We start from the raw sequence: 13,871 nt of genomic DNA on the forward strand, positions 1-13,871 counted from the left end.
GCATACAATCAATAGCCACAGTGTTAATGTAGCCCAAAATCTCAATCACACATTACAAATTACTCACTTTCAAATACATCTACTGTCACACACACAAAATCAAACCTTTAACTGTCTGGACATTAAAATTAAAAAAAAACTTTCAGAATGAGAAACTGTGTTGAAAAACTACTGAAGCTTTCGTCTGACTCTTGTTATCAAGAGACGGAGAAATGAATTAATAAACACCCACTTCAAACAGCTCTGATGGAGATTATTCTGATCTTTGTGAGGGGAAGACAATTTGCTTACAACTTGAATAAATCCAAAATGAACAGAAGGTTTTTTTGTGCCTATCAAATGAATTTGCAGATCGAACGAGATAGCCGTGGTTACAAATCTTGAGACATGTAAAAGAGATGAATTTCAGTAAACCCCGCGTCTCTGACAACATCACAGGGAGGATATGTTAATTTCATCAGATACGGAAAGAGAAGGGATTAACTGGCGCGCCAAACAGCCGAAAGAGCCGCACGCTGTCTGGCCTTTGTGGTGAAGCGCAACCCCATGGAAACACACAGTCAACACACAGGGTCTGGCTGAGGATGTCTGAAAAATGTCAGCCCACAAGAAATTGTTCAGGACATGGACAGGTTCACGTCAATGTATCAGGGGGTGGCAGATGAATGCAAAATATGCCAGAAAACTTTATATTACATTACATTATATTATTAGCATTTTAGCAGATGCTAATACCAATGTGATTTACACCAATGACAAGTTTTTACATTGTTATCTATTTATACAGCTGGAGATTTACTGAGGCAATTGTGGGTTAAGTATCTTGCCCAAGCGTACAGCAGCAGTGCCCTTGTGGGGAACCCAACCGGCAACCTTTCTATTACGAGTCCTGCTCCTTACCCACTATGCTACACTGCTGCCTCGTATTCATGCATTGGTTAAGGTTAATCTCAGCAGAACGCCCTGAAATAAGAATTTCTCAACACTCTTTTCTGAAGTGTTTTGTGGAGCTGCAGCCAGGGCCGTGAGAGTTCCTCCAGCCGTCGCACTTTCATCTCCCCGGTGAGGCCCCTGCTGCTACAGCAAGACGGCCGAGCTGAGCTGCCTCAGCACATCCCCACCACTGCATGAATGTCTGATGAGTACAGAACGATGCAAAGCCTCTCTGGATAACTCACCTCAAGCCACTGCTGGGCCAATACAGCATGCTGCACCTACAGCCGAACGCGGCCAACGGGAGCAAAGCAGGAGTGACGCTCACCTATGCTATCTGGAATTACCATTTTCATTTTTGCAATTTTTCCCCCTCCTCATAATTCCTCCTCTGCGAGGAACACAAATCCGTGTTCTGCGAACATATGGCTCGGTGTAATAAACCCACACTATGTGTGGTGCGCTGTGCTGCATTCGAAGGTAATCCATCCATCTCCTCCGTTCAATGAATTGAATATTAAATATAAGAGGAAATTGCTTCTTGGCAGCGTCTTCGTGCCACCAAGCCAACAGTGAACCAGCCATTGGGTCTCATGCTGCTGGCCTCAGCTTCATTCAGCTCTACAGAGGGAGGGGTTACGGCTCTTTTACAGAGAACCCGCCCACCGAATGAAAGCCACACCCTCGGGAGGGCGAAACTGCATTGCAGAGAGACGAGAAGAGGAGGTGACTGTGGAGTGAGTTTTAGAGATGTTTAAGAGAGAGAGATTCTCTATTTCCTTTGGTTCCTGTAATGGACAGTTAGGTGGAGGAAGCCAGAGGCACTGAGACTCTTAAGCATGCAGTAACCCAGCCCAGCATAGCCACCCCCCCCCCCCAAAATGCCCAGCCCAATGTAGCCCCGCCCACCTCTGCCCTGCCTCTGAGCTCCCTGGGAGTGACTATCAGGACTTTTTTTTTTTAATTTCCTTATTTACCATTGGAAAGTGTGAAATGCATGACAGTCATTTACAGAGCTGGGCTTTCCCCTAAAACATACAGATTAAGCACCCTGCACAATGGTCTCACCAGGACTTTGAACTGACAAGATTCTGGCTATGAGCCCAGTTCTCTAACTGCTTCGCGTGGCCTCTCCCCCAGGGAGTAAAAGGGGTCAGGGGGAGAAAATTAGGACACTTAAAAGAGTGCTGGACACAGTGGATTCAGTACCCTAATGGGATCCTGACCGCCGAGGGCCCAACCTGCCAAAACGAGATTAAATTAATGAATTAATCATGAAAAGAGATTTCCAAATAATGAGGTCGCTTTCATGTACTTTATCAATTTCATGATTTATTTATTCAAGAAGTTTTTTTTTTTTTTTTTTTGATTTCAAGACGTATTCATATATTTATTTTTTTTCGTGATTGTGATGGGATGGGCCCGATGGTAAGACCTTTTCAGGACACGCACTGACCCCTCACACACCTGTATCCTCAGTCCCACCAGGCCTAGCGCAGGTATATACTTGGAGCAGGTATAGACCATGCTGCTGGTGGTGTGCCATCAGGGACACAACCATGAAGCTGCTGCCTCATAGCCCAGGACCATGGATGACCCTGAAGGCTCCAGAGGGGGGTCGTTACATCCAGGAATTTGCTGCCTAATAAAAGTCTCTAATAAGTTTATAAGCAGTTCCTGAGGTCCCATTAGCGATAAGCCTGCCTGGAAGAGCCCATTCTCCCCTGAGTATTTAATGAAGGAAGAACTTGTCATCTCCACCGAGCATCAGGAACCCAGATACGGAATAAAAAAAGCGATTTCAGAGAGGAAATTCATAGGCTATATAAAGATACATGGAAGTCATCAGAGACAGGGAAGTGTGTGTGTATGTGTATGAGTCCGTCTGTGTGTCTAGCTATTTTCTAGAGGTGTGTGTGTGTGTAAGTCTGTCTGTGTGCCTAGGTGTTTCTAGGTGTGTGTGTGTATGAGTCTATGTATTCTATATCTGGATGTGTTTGTGGTTGTGTGTGTGTATGTACCTAGGTGTTTCTGCATATATGCATGTGTGTGCGCATTTGTGTATATAGTTGTTTCTGCATATGTGTATGTGTGCGTTCACATATGCATGTACATGTGTGTCTGTGTGTGCATGCATATTCATATACGTATACACATGTGTGTATCTGCGTGTGTGCACGCCTAGGCACGCGTGTGCTTGCGTGTCTGCGTGCGTGTGTCCGTGCCACCTGCCTCGGCACTTCCACAGCTAAACTCCACTAATTGCTCAGCAGGGTTTCACGTGCGTCCCTGTTCCACTGCTCCACTGCCCCGCGAGGCCGCCGGGGGACGCAGCCCCCTGCAGCCGGCTCTTTAAGCATCAGGCTGTGATGTCAGAGGCCGCTTTGCATGTCTGAGAACCCCTCTGGTTAATGGAAGTCTCGAGTCAGAGGCTATGTGGAAGTGGGTTTCTGGGCCTGGGGGGGGTACTGTAATAAGGAGGAACTCAGCGCTGCTGCCGCCGCCGATTATAGCGTGGCTTTTCGGACACATAAACAGCCCAAAAAGTGACACATATGGTTTCCATCCACTTCTTTGGGCTTGTATATCCAGGGCCATCTGGGAAAATGCTGCTTTATTTATTTATTTTATTTAATTTATTTAATTTATTTTTTATGGATGGCCTTCATACGGGAAGAGAGGTGTTTTTCTCAGAGACAGCTCAAGCACTTTGTTTCCCAAACAGCAAGGGCACAGGTGTTCCAGAGACAGATTTGTTTTTGTTTTTTTTTTAAAAAGGTTTTTAAAAGCTGAAAGGCTGCATCTGAAAATTGTCTTTTCCTGCAAGTGGCTGCAGAGACAGGGGAAAAAGTGATGTCTTTTTTAGATCCGCAGCCCTCTCCCGCACGCCGCTGACTCCGAACTAATCTCCTAAAGGGCTCCCAAGCGGCTCAGCTGGCAAAGTCCTTGACTCAGACCACAGGGTGAGCCATATTGGCCAGACGTCGTTAGATCAGGCGATGTCATTAGCCGACTATGACCGGGAGGCCATAGTGTCGGGACATAATTGGCTGGTTCCCACTGGGACGGGGGGGGGGAAACGCCAGCAGGTTTGTACTTTGTAGTTTCACCACGGCATTAGTGCCCGCCTTGTGCCCAGTCAGGTAATTAGCTCAGCCCGATCAGTGATAGATTTCCCGGGGTAAAAAAAAAAAAAAAAACAGCAACCGGGAACGGGTATCAGCGGGGAGTGTACATAGCACTTCCTGAGAGGATCCAGGCAGAGGTGAGGAGGATTTAAAGCCCATTATGACCATTAAGGGGAAAAACAGGGGAAAAAAAAAATCAAAAAAGGCTGATCTCTCTGTAGCACTATCAGAAAAACAGTGGGAAAATGGCCCTTTTAAATGCTTCCTGAGCCTCTCTCTGTTGTCAAAGTTGTTGTCAAAGAGTTTTCATTAGCTGAGTATCACACTGTTTTTGTGCAAGAAATTGCCATTAGAAACAGCTATTGACATGAAGGGTAATACGCTAGTGTACTCAGATCTGCAATTACCATTACTCTCGCCAAACAGAAAAATTAGTAATGACAGCAGTAAGTGAACCTTTTAGACAAATGAAATAAAAAGGTCTCGCCATTGATGTTTCTGTTATGCATCAGACCTTTCCTCTCGCTCAAAGCTTCAGATGACATGGAGCATAATAGGGTAAAATCTGAGGTTCAGTTGCATATTTATTTCCATCACATTCGGACGACCTCAGAAATTTTAACCAGCAAGAGCCTACAATGGCTCCTTTGTGAAGGGAAAAAGGTTTGTTTGGCTGTTAAGTTAAACCTCGCAATTAGCTGAGCAACCCGATGGCTGCACATCCTCTTTCAGAGCCTGGACTGAAATAACAGAATGAAAGCCAACAGTGGGCAGGAGGGGGGGGGGAGCAAAGCAGCATTTCAGACTTACAGGTGGAATGACAGCGCAATCAATAATGGGGCGATTTCACAGCGGATGGGAGACCAGTGATCTAAAGGGGAGTCGAGAGACAGTATAGAGGGAGAGATGGAGAAGGGGAAGGTGAACGACAGTGAAAGAGAGGGAAAGGGTGAAGAGAGAGAGAGAGAAAAGATTGAGGGAGGAACGGAAGAGGAGAGAAAGACAAACAGGAATGATGTAGAGAGAGCGGAGGGAGGAGGAGAGAGAGAAGAGGAGGAGAGAGAGAAGGGGAGGCCGACGGAGAGGGGAGAGAGAGGTGCATATGGGAGCTAGCCAGCGAGTTTGGCGACTCTACACATGGGAACCCGTGGGCGTTTCGATAGTCTCCTCAGCGGTAACACAACCACGGTCCTTTTGCTAATTAATCCACCGGGGGATTATCGTCGGCCATGCCTCTCGATCCGCGACTCGCCGTTTCCACAAAAAAAGAGGAAAAAAAAAAAAAAAAAAAAAAAAAGAAAAAAGTCCACGACAACAGGGAAGAGAGAGAGAGAGAAAGCGCAGTGACACATTGATAATGTAGACAAGAATGCAGGCCCCCTGGGAGCTTTCTAAGCTGTGAACCACCCCCGCTGGGGGATTTGTGATGGGGGGGGGGGGGGGGGGGTTAACAGTCAGCACATGAAGTTCCTGCAAGACATCAAGTGTTTTTCAAAAATCCGCCAGGTTATCGATTAGCACGGCCACGGTGAAGATTGACCCGACAAGATGTGAGGCCGATCTCTGAGAGAGATGGGGCTACGCCGGCTGTCAGCTTCAGAAAATAAGTTTAACGAGGGGTGATAAGGTATTATAGACGTGCGAGAGGGCGGAGGCGGGCCAGGCTGCCGGCAGGCCTCATCTGCACTGCCACTCATGCAGTCCCTTTCCCTCAATGGAGGTGTCTTTGCCCTTTTTTGGGGGTGGCGGGGGGATGGGAGGGGTATTAACATTATCAGACATGGCAGACATCTTTGTGCAGGGCTGTTCCCCGGATTCAGGGGCAGATTCAACCAATGTGGTCCAAGCAGAGGTGCGAAAACCCCCGCCGCACCAAAGAGCTCGGTTTCTCTAATGAGGGAACTCACTGCTCGTTCTGGCCTCGTCACCAGGAGGTGAGGATGTCAGCGTTTGTAATAGGTGCACTGAGCTTGGCCACAGATGGGACCATAGGGCGCGGACAGAACCTGGACCAAAGTGAACCCGCAACCTCCAGTGAAGCGTGTTATCAGAGGGCTGCAGGTTCAAGTCCCCTCTGGGTGCTGGCCCACCCCTCTCGCGTCCACGGCCCATTCACACGCCACACTCAGGTGCCTGTTAGAATCACTTCCTCTGTGTTTGCGGTTTTTCCCATCAATGCAAACCCTGATCTGCTCCAGCTGGCTCAATTTCCTTAAGCAGCTTGCCCCACACCAACCTCCTGATAATACACAACAGTGTTGCTAAAAATACCACCAGCAAATACACTGTCCTGACTGCTTATGCACGTTTCTTTATTTTATTTCATTCCTTTATTTATTTGTGTGCCTGTCGGCCTGCTTATCCCAACGCGCAATTTGGGAGGAATTCCTCGCCCAGTAAGTCTTCCGTCTTTGGAGAGGATAATGTGTGAGGGATGTGCGTTCGCGCGTGCGCGCGTGCGTGCGAGCGAGTGTACACGCGCGTGTGACCCTGTAATGCACACACACACAGGCTTTTCTCATTCCCTCTCGCAGAAGATGTCTCCCATATGCCCCTGCGTTTTCTGGCACTTTCCAATCAGATTAACAGATTGAACGCACGCCGGAATGCTCCGGAGGTCCCGGGAAAGCAGCAGCTTCTGTCCAGATGAAACCCTGCTCATGGGTGCCGAGGGGAGGCAATGGACACTGCCAAAAAAAACAGGAAATCACAGTAACACTTTGTACTCCTCTCTGCCTCTATCACATGGGACACAGGGAGTGAGGGTAGACTGTGGGGCGAACTCAAAAATCAAAGCTACATTTGCATGCTGCTATGTCAGGGGCCTAAAAAAGACAGACTCGCGGTTTATTGTAGCACACTACCCAACTTACAGCGAAAGAAAACAAATGAATAAGTTGGACAGATCCCGAAAGTGCTCTGGCTTGGGTAATACAGGCTGGCAGAGCACAATGGCATACGTGGGCAGATCACACAGCGAGAGGCAAGCGGCTGAGAGCTGCACTTTATGTTAATGTGGCAAACACAGAGGGAAAGACATTCATGTCCCTAAAACAAAAAAGCGAATTATTTGTAGGAGGATGTGGACAGTGTTTCTATCTTCCAGAGCTAGCAGGATTAGCGGTACTAGCTGCCCGTTACACACCAACGTACATATAGCCTGAGGGAGCAAACACAGTTTCATTTACTTGCTTGTGGTTCCTTGCACTTCAGAGGAGTAATTTTGATGTTTGACAGTTGTTTTTTGTTGATACATGCTTTGGGAATACAGATACATATTGACAAACTGAACTTGAGTTGACAGGTTTTTTTCAGTCAATTTTTTCAGTACGTGATGATTCAATTTAGTTGTCACTGGGTTTAAAAAAAAAATACACAGTGACACCGATGTGTCTGTCAACGGTGTTCAAGCAAAACAAATGTATGTTACAGATAAACAGTATATGCACTTTGTATCACAAAAATGAAAGATTCGCCTACAACATCAGTTAACTGTAACAAACAAACAAAATTGCCTAATGTTGCAAACCATGACACGTAACATGCCATGATAAATAAAATCACAGTTTGCATGTGTAGTAAGCAAAGCAGCTAATTAACAAAAAACAACCAATACAGATATTTAGGCACGCATCAACAAGGACATGAATGTCAGACAGTAGGTCCAGCTGAACACCCGTTCCCCCAAAAATCTCCAATGGGACTCAAGTCAACAAGCGAGATGCTGTCCCAAGGGCAGTCACACACTGTAACCAATCCCCTTTGAGTCAGGGATATCCAGAGGGGATTCTTCAAATGCGTAAGGCTACATAGATCTGTACACTCAGCCAAAGTAAACCAATATCTCTCTGAATGAATACAGCAGTTCCCAAGAGCTCTGGGAATTACATATGTAGTGTGTGTCGGTAAGCCTGTATCAAATGTTGCTCTGCTGCTTTGTCACCTAAAAACAATTAAATCCTAAAAAAAATTAAAGGAAGCCATGGTGAGATGGGTTGTTTTGCAATGTTTTCTTGTGCATTTTTGTTTTTCTATTATTATCAGTCAAAACCGAAAGAAACGTAAGGACAGAGAAACCGACCTGAACAGAAGAAGAGACATAATCAGACAGACAGACAATGAAGTTGTAACAGAGGCGCCAGATCGCTGAGGTTAAGAGAAGAGGGACCCACAGGAGCGCGGCACGTTGACGGACGGGCGCGGAGAGCGCGGCGGGCCACGCGGCATCAGAGCCCGGGCGTCGGAATGCGGGAGGGTGCTGCCGGGCCGCGGATTCGGGGGGGAAGGAGGTCCCGCACCAGGCGGACGTTTGATCCTGGTGCAGCTTCCCTCCGACTCTCGCTCGCACATTAATTGATCCCGCTGCACCAATAACACAAAACCTACGCGAATCAAAAGAGGCCGCGGGCTCCTGAGGAGGAACGAGGGCGATGTGGAGCGCTCTCAGCTCACGCGCGTGGCGCTTTCACAGAGCCGTTAATTGGCAAGAACACTTCCAGCAGACCCGGATCAATGATGGGGGGGGCACGGGGGGGCCACGGGGGGGCTGGGGGGTGTGGACAGAGCATGCAAGGGTTTCACCGGCCCTGAAATTTCTGCCTCCTTGGTGAACGGCCGGCTGCGTAGTCAGGTCGGGGAAGAGAGGGAGACAACAGTGGCTGGCTTCCCTGTCAGGTCAGCTAATGGAAGGCCAAGGTGGGGCGGCTCAGGATGGCAGGTGACAGGTTTACTAGGGGCTCACAGAGAGAGAGGGGGTGGACAGCAGCGCTAGTCCGCCTTCTTAAGCGTCACTGCCGTTCCGAAGCTCACCAGCCAGAGTGACAAGCCGCCGACATGGTGACACAGAGGGGGGTGGCGTGCAGGAAGGCTAAATGAGGAAGGCAGCAAAGCCTTGTGTGAAAAAATATTCACAACTGTTAAGGTGCTAGAATTTCTGTGGGCTTACTTCTCATCCCTGATTAAAACCTGATGCTTTTCCTCTTTACCGCACACACACGCTTACACATACACACACACGCACACACACACACACACACACACACACACACACACACACACACACACACACACACACACAGCTATTCACTCCAGGGCCAGAGGATTGCGACTACTGCAATTAAATGCAATTAGAACATTAACCGGCCATGCAAATTAAATCACCGCCACTGACTGCTAAAATATGAACTCCAGGACAAAAAAAAAAAAGAAAAGAAACAACAGAATCCTATGGACAGCTGAAAGGCACAAGGATCCCCCCCCCCCAAAAAAATATGGGATTTAACAGTGTCTTTCTCAGAAATGCAGAGGCTCTCAGACAACTACGCTGTCATCCAAATCCCCGAAATGAGAGAGTGAATGAGAGGGGATTACATGGCTAATGCTAGCAGATGAAGAAAGGTCGCGGAAGATCTCCACTCACGCGGGATTAAACCCGACCAGATCTTTGCCGTGCGGCTCCCGGAGCCAGGCCATGGCAGCGGACCAAGAACAAAATTAAACTTTAAGTCGGAGAAGATCCTGAGGCCTGCGTTACTCCTAGAAACCATTTTACAGTCATTTAGGCTTTTGACCACAAAAAAAATAAATAAATCTAGTTTCGTGCGCACAGTCTCCGTATCTGATTCTGTACAAGTGGCAGTTGGTGCCAGTTGGGTTTAGGTTTATTCTTTTAGATTAATACATGTGCACTACATATGTTCCCTACAATATTACCGATGAAAGATTACATTCATGGACGTTAGATTAATTGTCATCTGCACAAAAAAAAAAAACCCACCAAGTGAAAACAGATTTTAATAAGAGCAACTGAGACCATTGAGACAAAGGAGACTATTGAGAGTGGTGTTCTCCTCTGTGATGCTCTAAGACACCGACACCACACCTGTAACCACACCTGAGAGGTGCAACTACAAAGCTGGAGTCCAGTACATTACTGCAGCAGTGGACCACAACTGAGGGAAAAAAACACAGGTCTTACAAACAACTCTAACATTTTCATCTCCCCAAAGGTCAACTTGGCATTCCAGCAGAAGCCCTGTTCAACATTCATCTACCTGACACCGACGCCCCAAAACAAGAGCATATTTCAATGTCTATTTCAAAATAACATAGAATTGCATATATGCATACACACAAAAACACCAAACAATAAAGTAAAAGTGATGGAGAAGAGTGTGTCTACAACACAGGCACATATATTCCAGCAGTGGTAACATAAACTGTTTGAACCAATGAGCACTGATCTTCCTGCAATTAATGCTGTTTGAAATACCAGTTTGAAAGTGGTTTTGAAAGACCTTCATTCAGGGTTTTGAAATGCCAATGAACCCCTGTCAGAGCAGGATATGTGGTGAAAGATACCATGACCTGCATATTCATGACTGATAAATATTCATATAAGTATTTGGTCAGATGCTTTATAATAAGCAGCCAGCCCAACATATAAATTGGTGCCAAACACTGATAAGGTTTCCTCTGTTCTTGAAAGCATAAAGTATAAATGCTTCTTAAATATATAACAACATATTTAAGCGCATTCACTGATCATGCCCTTCCAAAACAAGGTTTAGGTCTTCTGGGGAAGGCTGGTCATATTTTAAGGAGAGATCAATCAGAAGAGGGTTGGTGCAGTAATATCGCATTAAAAGGTGGGGCACATAGCGGGTCCACAAATTTCTGTTTGCTGGTCTGCATGTGAAATATGTAGAAATACACTAATGTTAATTTACTACTAATATGAAGTAAAAGTTCATAAAAACAAATCCTCAGCTGTGCGCTGTATGCTGGATAAACATTTTGCCACTCCCATCTGTGAGGAAAAAACCATTTAGGGTGAATTACTTAAAAATGTATATTGTTTAACAGTCAAAATGTATCCTGGTAGTGTGGCATGCATATGTAAAAACATTAAACCCAAGTATCGAAACCTTGCTCAGCATTAACGTTACAGTTTAACAGCAGTACAGTTTCTCTATGGCAATGAATGCAGAGACCTGTATTTTATTTGAGTCATGTGCCTTTGTATCGACAGCAACAGTGAATGTTGTATGGTGTACATCCTAAACAGCGTATAATACATTATGAAAACTCGTTTTGTGAGGGATTTCAGAACACAGAACAGGAGTATGGAACATTTTTTAACTTGAACTTTTTTAACAGTGTAATTCTCAACGTAGCTGTATCCTTGCTCAATGACCTGTATAGCCGGAGAAATAATACCCAAAACACAACTGCATCTCTTCAACAGAGCAGAAAGGACGGTTACAAAAAGAACACTTCATTTTCCAACTAAAACCTCCTCTGGGCAGATTCGACTGTTCAATGACCTGTTTGCTATTTTCTGATAATGCCTTTACTGCTTTTGTTAATAAAAAAAAAAGACAATGTTAAATGTTGCATTTAAGAGAAATGCAAAAGGTTGGAAGCTGTCCATTGTGGGTTGCTCTTGAAATCTAACAGTAAACCCATTTGTGTGTAATAAAAATCAGTTTGTAATTATTTCAGAAATTACTGAGAGCTACTGGGTGGGCTGTAATGACGACTGGATTCTATAAGAATGCGAGCCCGCTTAACAAGTTGTATTTTAGGATACATTTGATACAAGGGCGCACTGAGGAGTGTTTCTAATCAAGAAGATACTATCACAAAAGGATTCTTGTGCTGGACCGTTTTCTGCGGTATTACTAGCCCCGAGGAGAAAGCCGATTTCGCAGTGTTGGCAACCGCTCGGCTGTGCACTGCGGCGGCCAACGTGGAGGACCTACAACGTTCCGATTGCTCTCGGACTTCCAGGTGTTCTGTAAGCCCCAATTGAACTGATATTAAGCAGGTACCATGCAGACCGCATGGACATCTGATGCACAATATGAGATGGATAGCAATATTGACTGTGTACGCAGGGAGAACTGTCGGATGACTGTTAACGCTGTACTATTTGAAGTTTAAGTGAAGCAATAATGTGATGTACTTTCATCTTTAAAAAATTTCATTTGTAATAAACATAACTTCGTGCATCTGTAGCCACGGTATGTGTGATACCCATTAAAAGCAAGGATTGTTATTAAAGACTGTACGTAAAGGCTCCGCACGCCTTAAAATTACTGCGCTGTAATACTCGAATGTATCCCAAGTCGAACGTACTTTTACACACTTAGATATTTTCATTGCATTGTTGAATTGATGGTGGATCTCAGTGTCCTTTTTAAACGACATTGTTACAGTCACCTCCGTGCTGAAAATGAACGTGTAAAATCTACAAATGAAGTTTTAACACGAACACAAGTCTATCCCTTGATAAAAACAAGATAAACACAGTTGTCGCTGGAGCATACAAATCAGCGCTCACAATTTACAAACTGGCTCAGACATTTGGATGAAAGTTGTCACGCTTACCTCGTTTGTCTTGTACTTTAACGGTAATCTCCACCACGGGTTCCGACTCTCTGTCAAGCCGCCTAGAAATCACTATATCCCCGCTGTCCCGGCTGACGGTGACTGGCGTGCTGTCTTGCCCAGGGTAGACCAGCTCAAAACTCGCAGACTGAAACCGCACTGGGTTCAGGTTCATTACAACGGAACCAATACTGGCATCTTCAGAAACGTTGATGACGACCGGGTTGTCCGACTCCAGTACAGATCTGGACTTCCGATGGAGTCGGCCACCCGGTCCGCTGGCGTGCACCTGCGGTCTCGCTGGCCATTGTCGAGGTCTTATCTCGAAGTCCATGTTCTGACTGGTCCGAGAAGGCCATCCGTGGTCCCTGGCGAACACGCTGAATTTAATCGGGGTCGCCAAACCTAGTATGGAATCCACCAGCAGCACATCTCCGGTCTTTGGCACCACGTAGAAACTGCCATTTTTGGGAATCGCAAAGTAGATCAAGTCGGCGTTCTTGCCGCTGTCCGTGTCCTTCGCAGTCACCTTGTGCACGACAGATCGGAGGGCAGTGGCATCATCCAAAGTTATTTTAACGTCCCTGTTGTGAAAGAATGGCTCGTGGTCGTTGGTGTCCAGCACGTCCACCTTCACTGACGCAACTTGGGTGACCGCGCCGTCAGCTGCGGCGCAACTTTGACAGCACAGTCCGAGGCCGAGGTGGTATTCAGCGCGCTCTTCCCTGTCCAGGATCCGAGATGTTTTCATCAAGACGTGGCCGCGTTTGTGGTGAGCAAAGACGTGGAAGTCCTCGCTGCCATCCCCCGAGAGCTTTAGGTGCGCACCTGTCTGCGGGCACAGTTTTTGTGCGTCTATCCGTTTCATAGGAATGCTGAGCCCGTTCACTCTGGACCCGGGAGACGAGTTCTCGAACACATGCCCGTGAAAGAAAGGTATCCGCTCGTCCGTTTTGTTTCCCGAAACCGAAGTTACGAAATACGATATCAAAATAGCCAAAATCATGGCTGTGAGAAGTTCTACCACGCCGAGTGGTTTAGGAGCGCGAACGGTGACAACGGATCATTGCAAAATAAAAATATGATTTTCTCATTTGAATTAAAGAAAACGTTTGTAATGCTGTCTAAAATCTAGCGCATAGTCAGGAAGTTGATGTTTGTGTCTAAGTCGACGCTACTCAACTTTCCCTCCGTCTCCGCTGGCTCCGTCCACCGACTGCCTGCACAGAGCGAGTGTGCGCCGCCGCTCGCTGTGTTGGTATTTCTGACAGCATCACGTCGTGCTGGACAGCGCCACGCTCGAGGGGGCGTGGTAAACGGCGGAGGGAATCCTCGGGGGAACCCCCCGACCCCACGTCACTGCAATCGGGCTGTTATTTCCTGCCCACTGTCCTCAGCAAACTTGAGCAAACTTTGGAC

At 46.5% G+C, this 13,871-nt stretch overlaps 1 protein-coding gene across 1 annotated transcript in view; it reads right to left on the reverse strand.

The window, feature by feature from the left end:
* LOC118787757 (neural-cadherin-like) overlaps positions 1–13,629 on the reverse strand; it is a 136,757-nt gene extending 123,128 nt beyond the window's left edge. Inside the window, exon 1 of the mRNA XM_036543409.1 lies at positions 12,453–13,629. Within this exon, the coding sequence (XP_036399302.1) occupies positions 12,453–13,458 (1,006 nt within the window). The 5' untranslated portion in view covers positions 13,459–13,629. The remainder of the gene's footprint in view (positions 1–12,452) is intronic.
* Positions 13,630–13,871: the final 242 nt, after the last annotated feature.

The sequence above is a fragment of the Megalops cyprinoides genome, chromosome 13, assembly GCF_013368585.1.
Source record: "Megalops cyprinoides isolate fMegCyp1 chromosome 13, fMegCyp1.pri, whole genome shotgun sequence".
In the NCBI taxonomy this organism is placed as follows: domain Eukaryota; kingdom Metazoa; phylum Chordata; class Actinopteri; order Elopiformes; family Megalopidae; genus Megalops; species Megalops cyprinoides.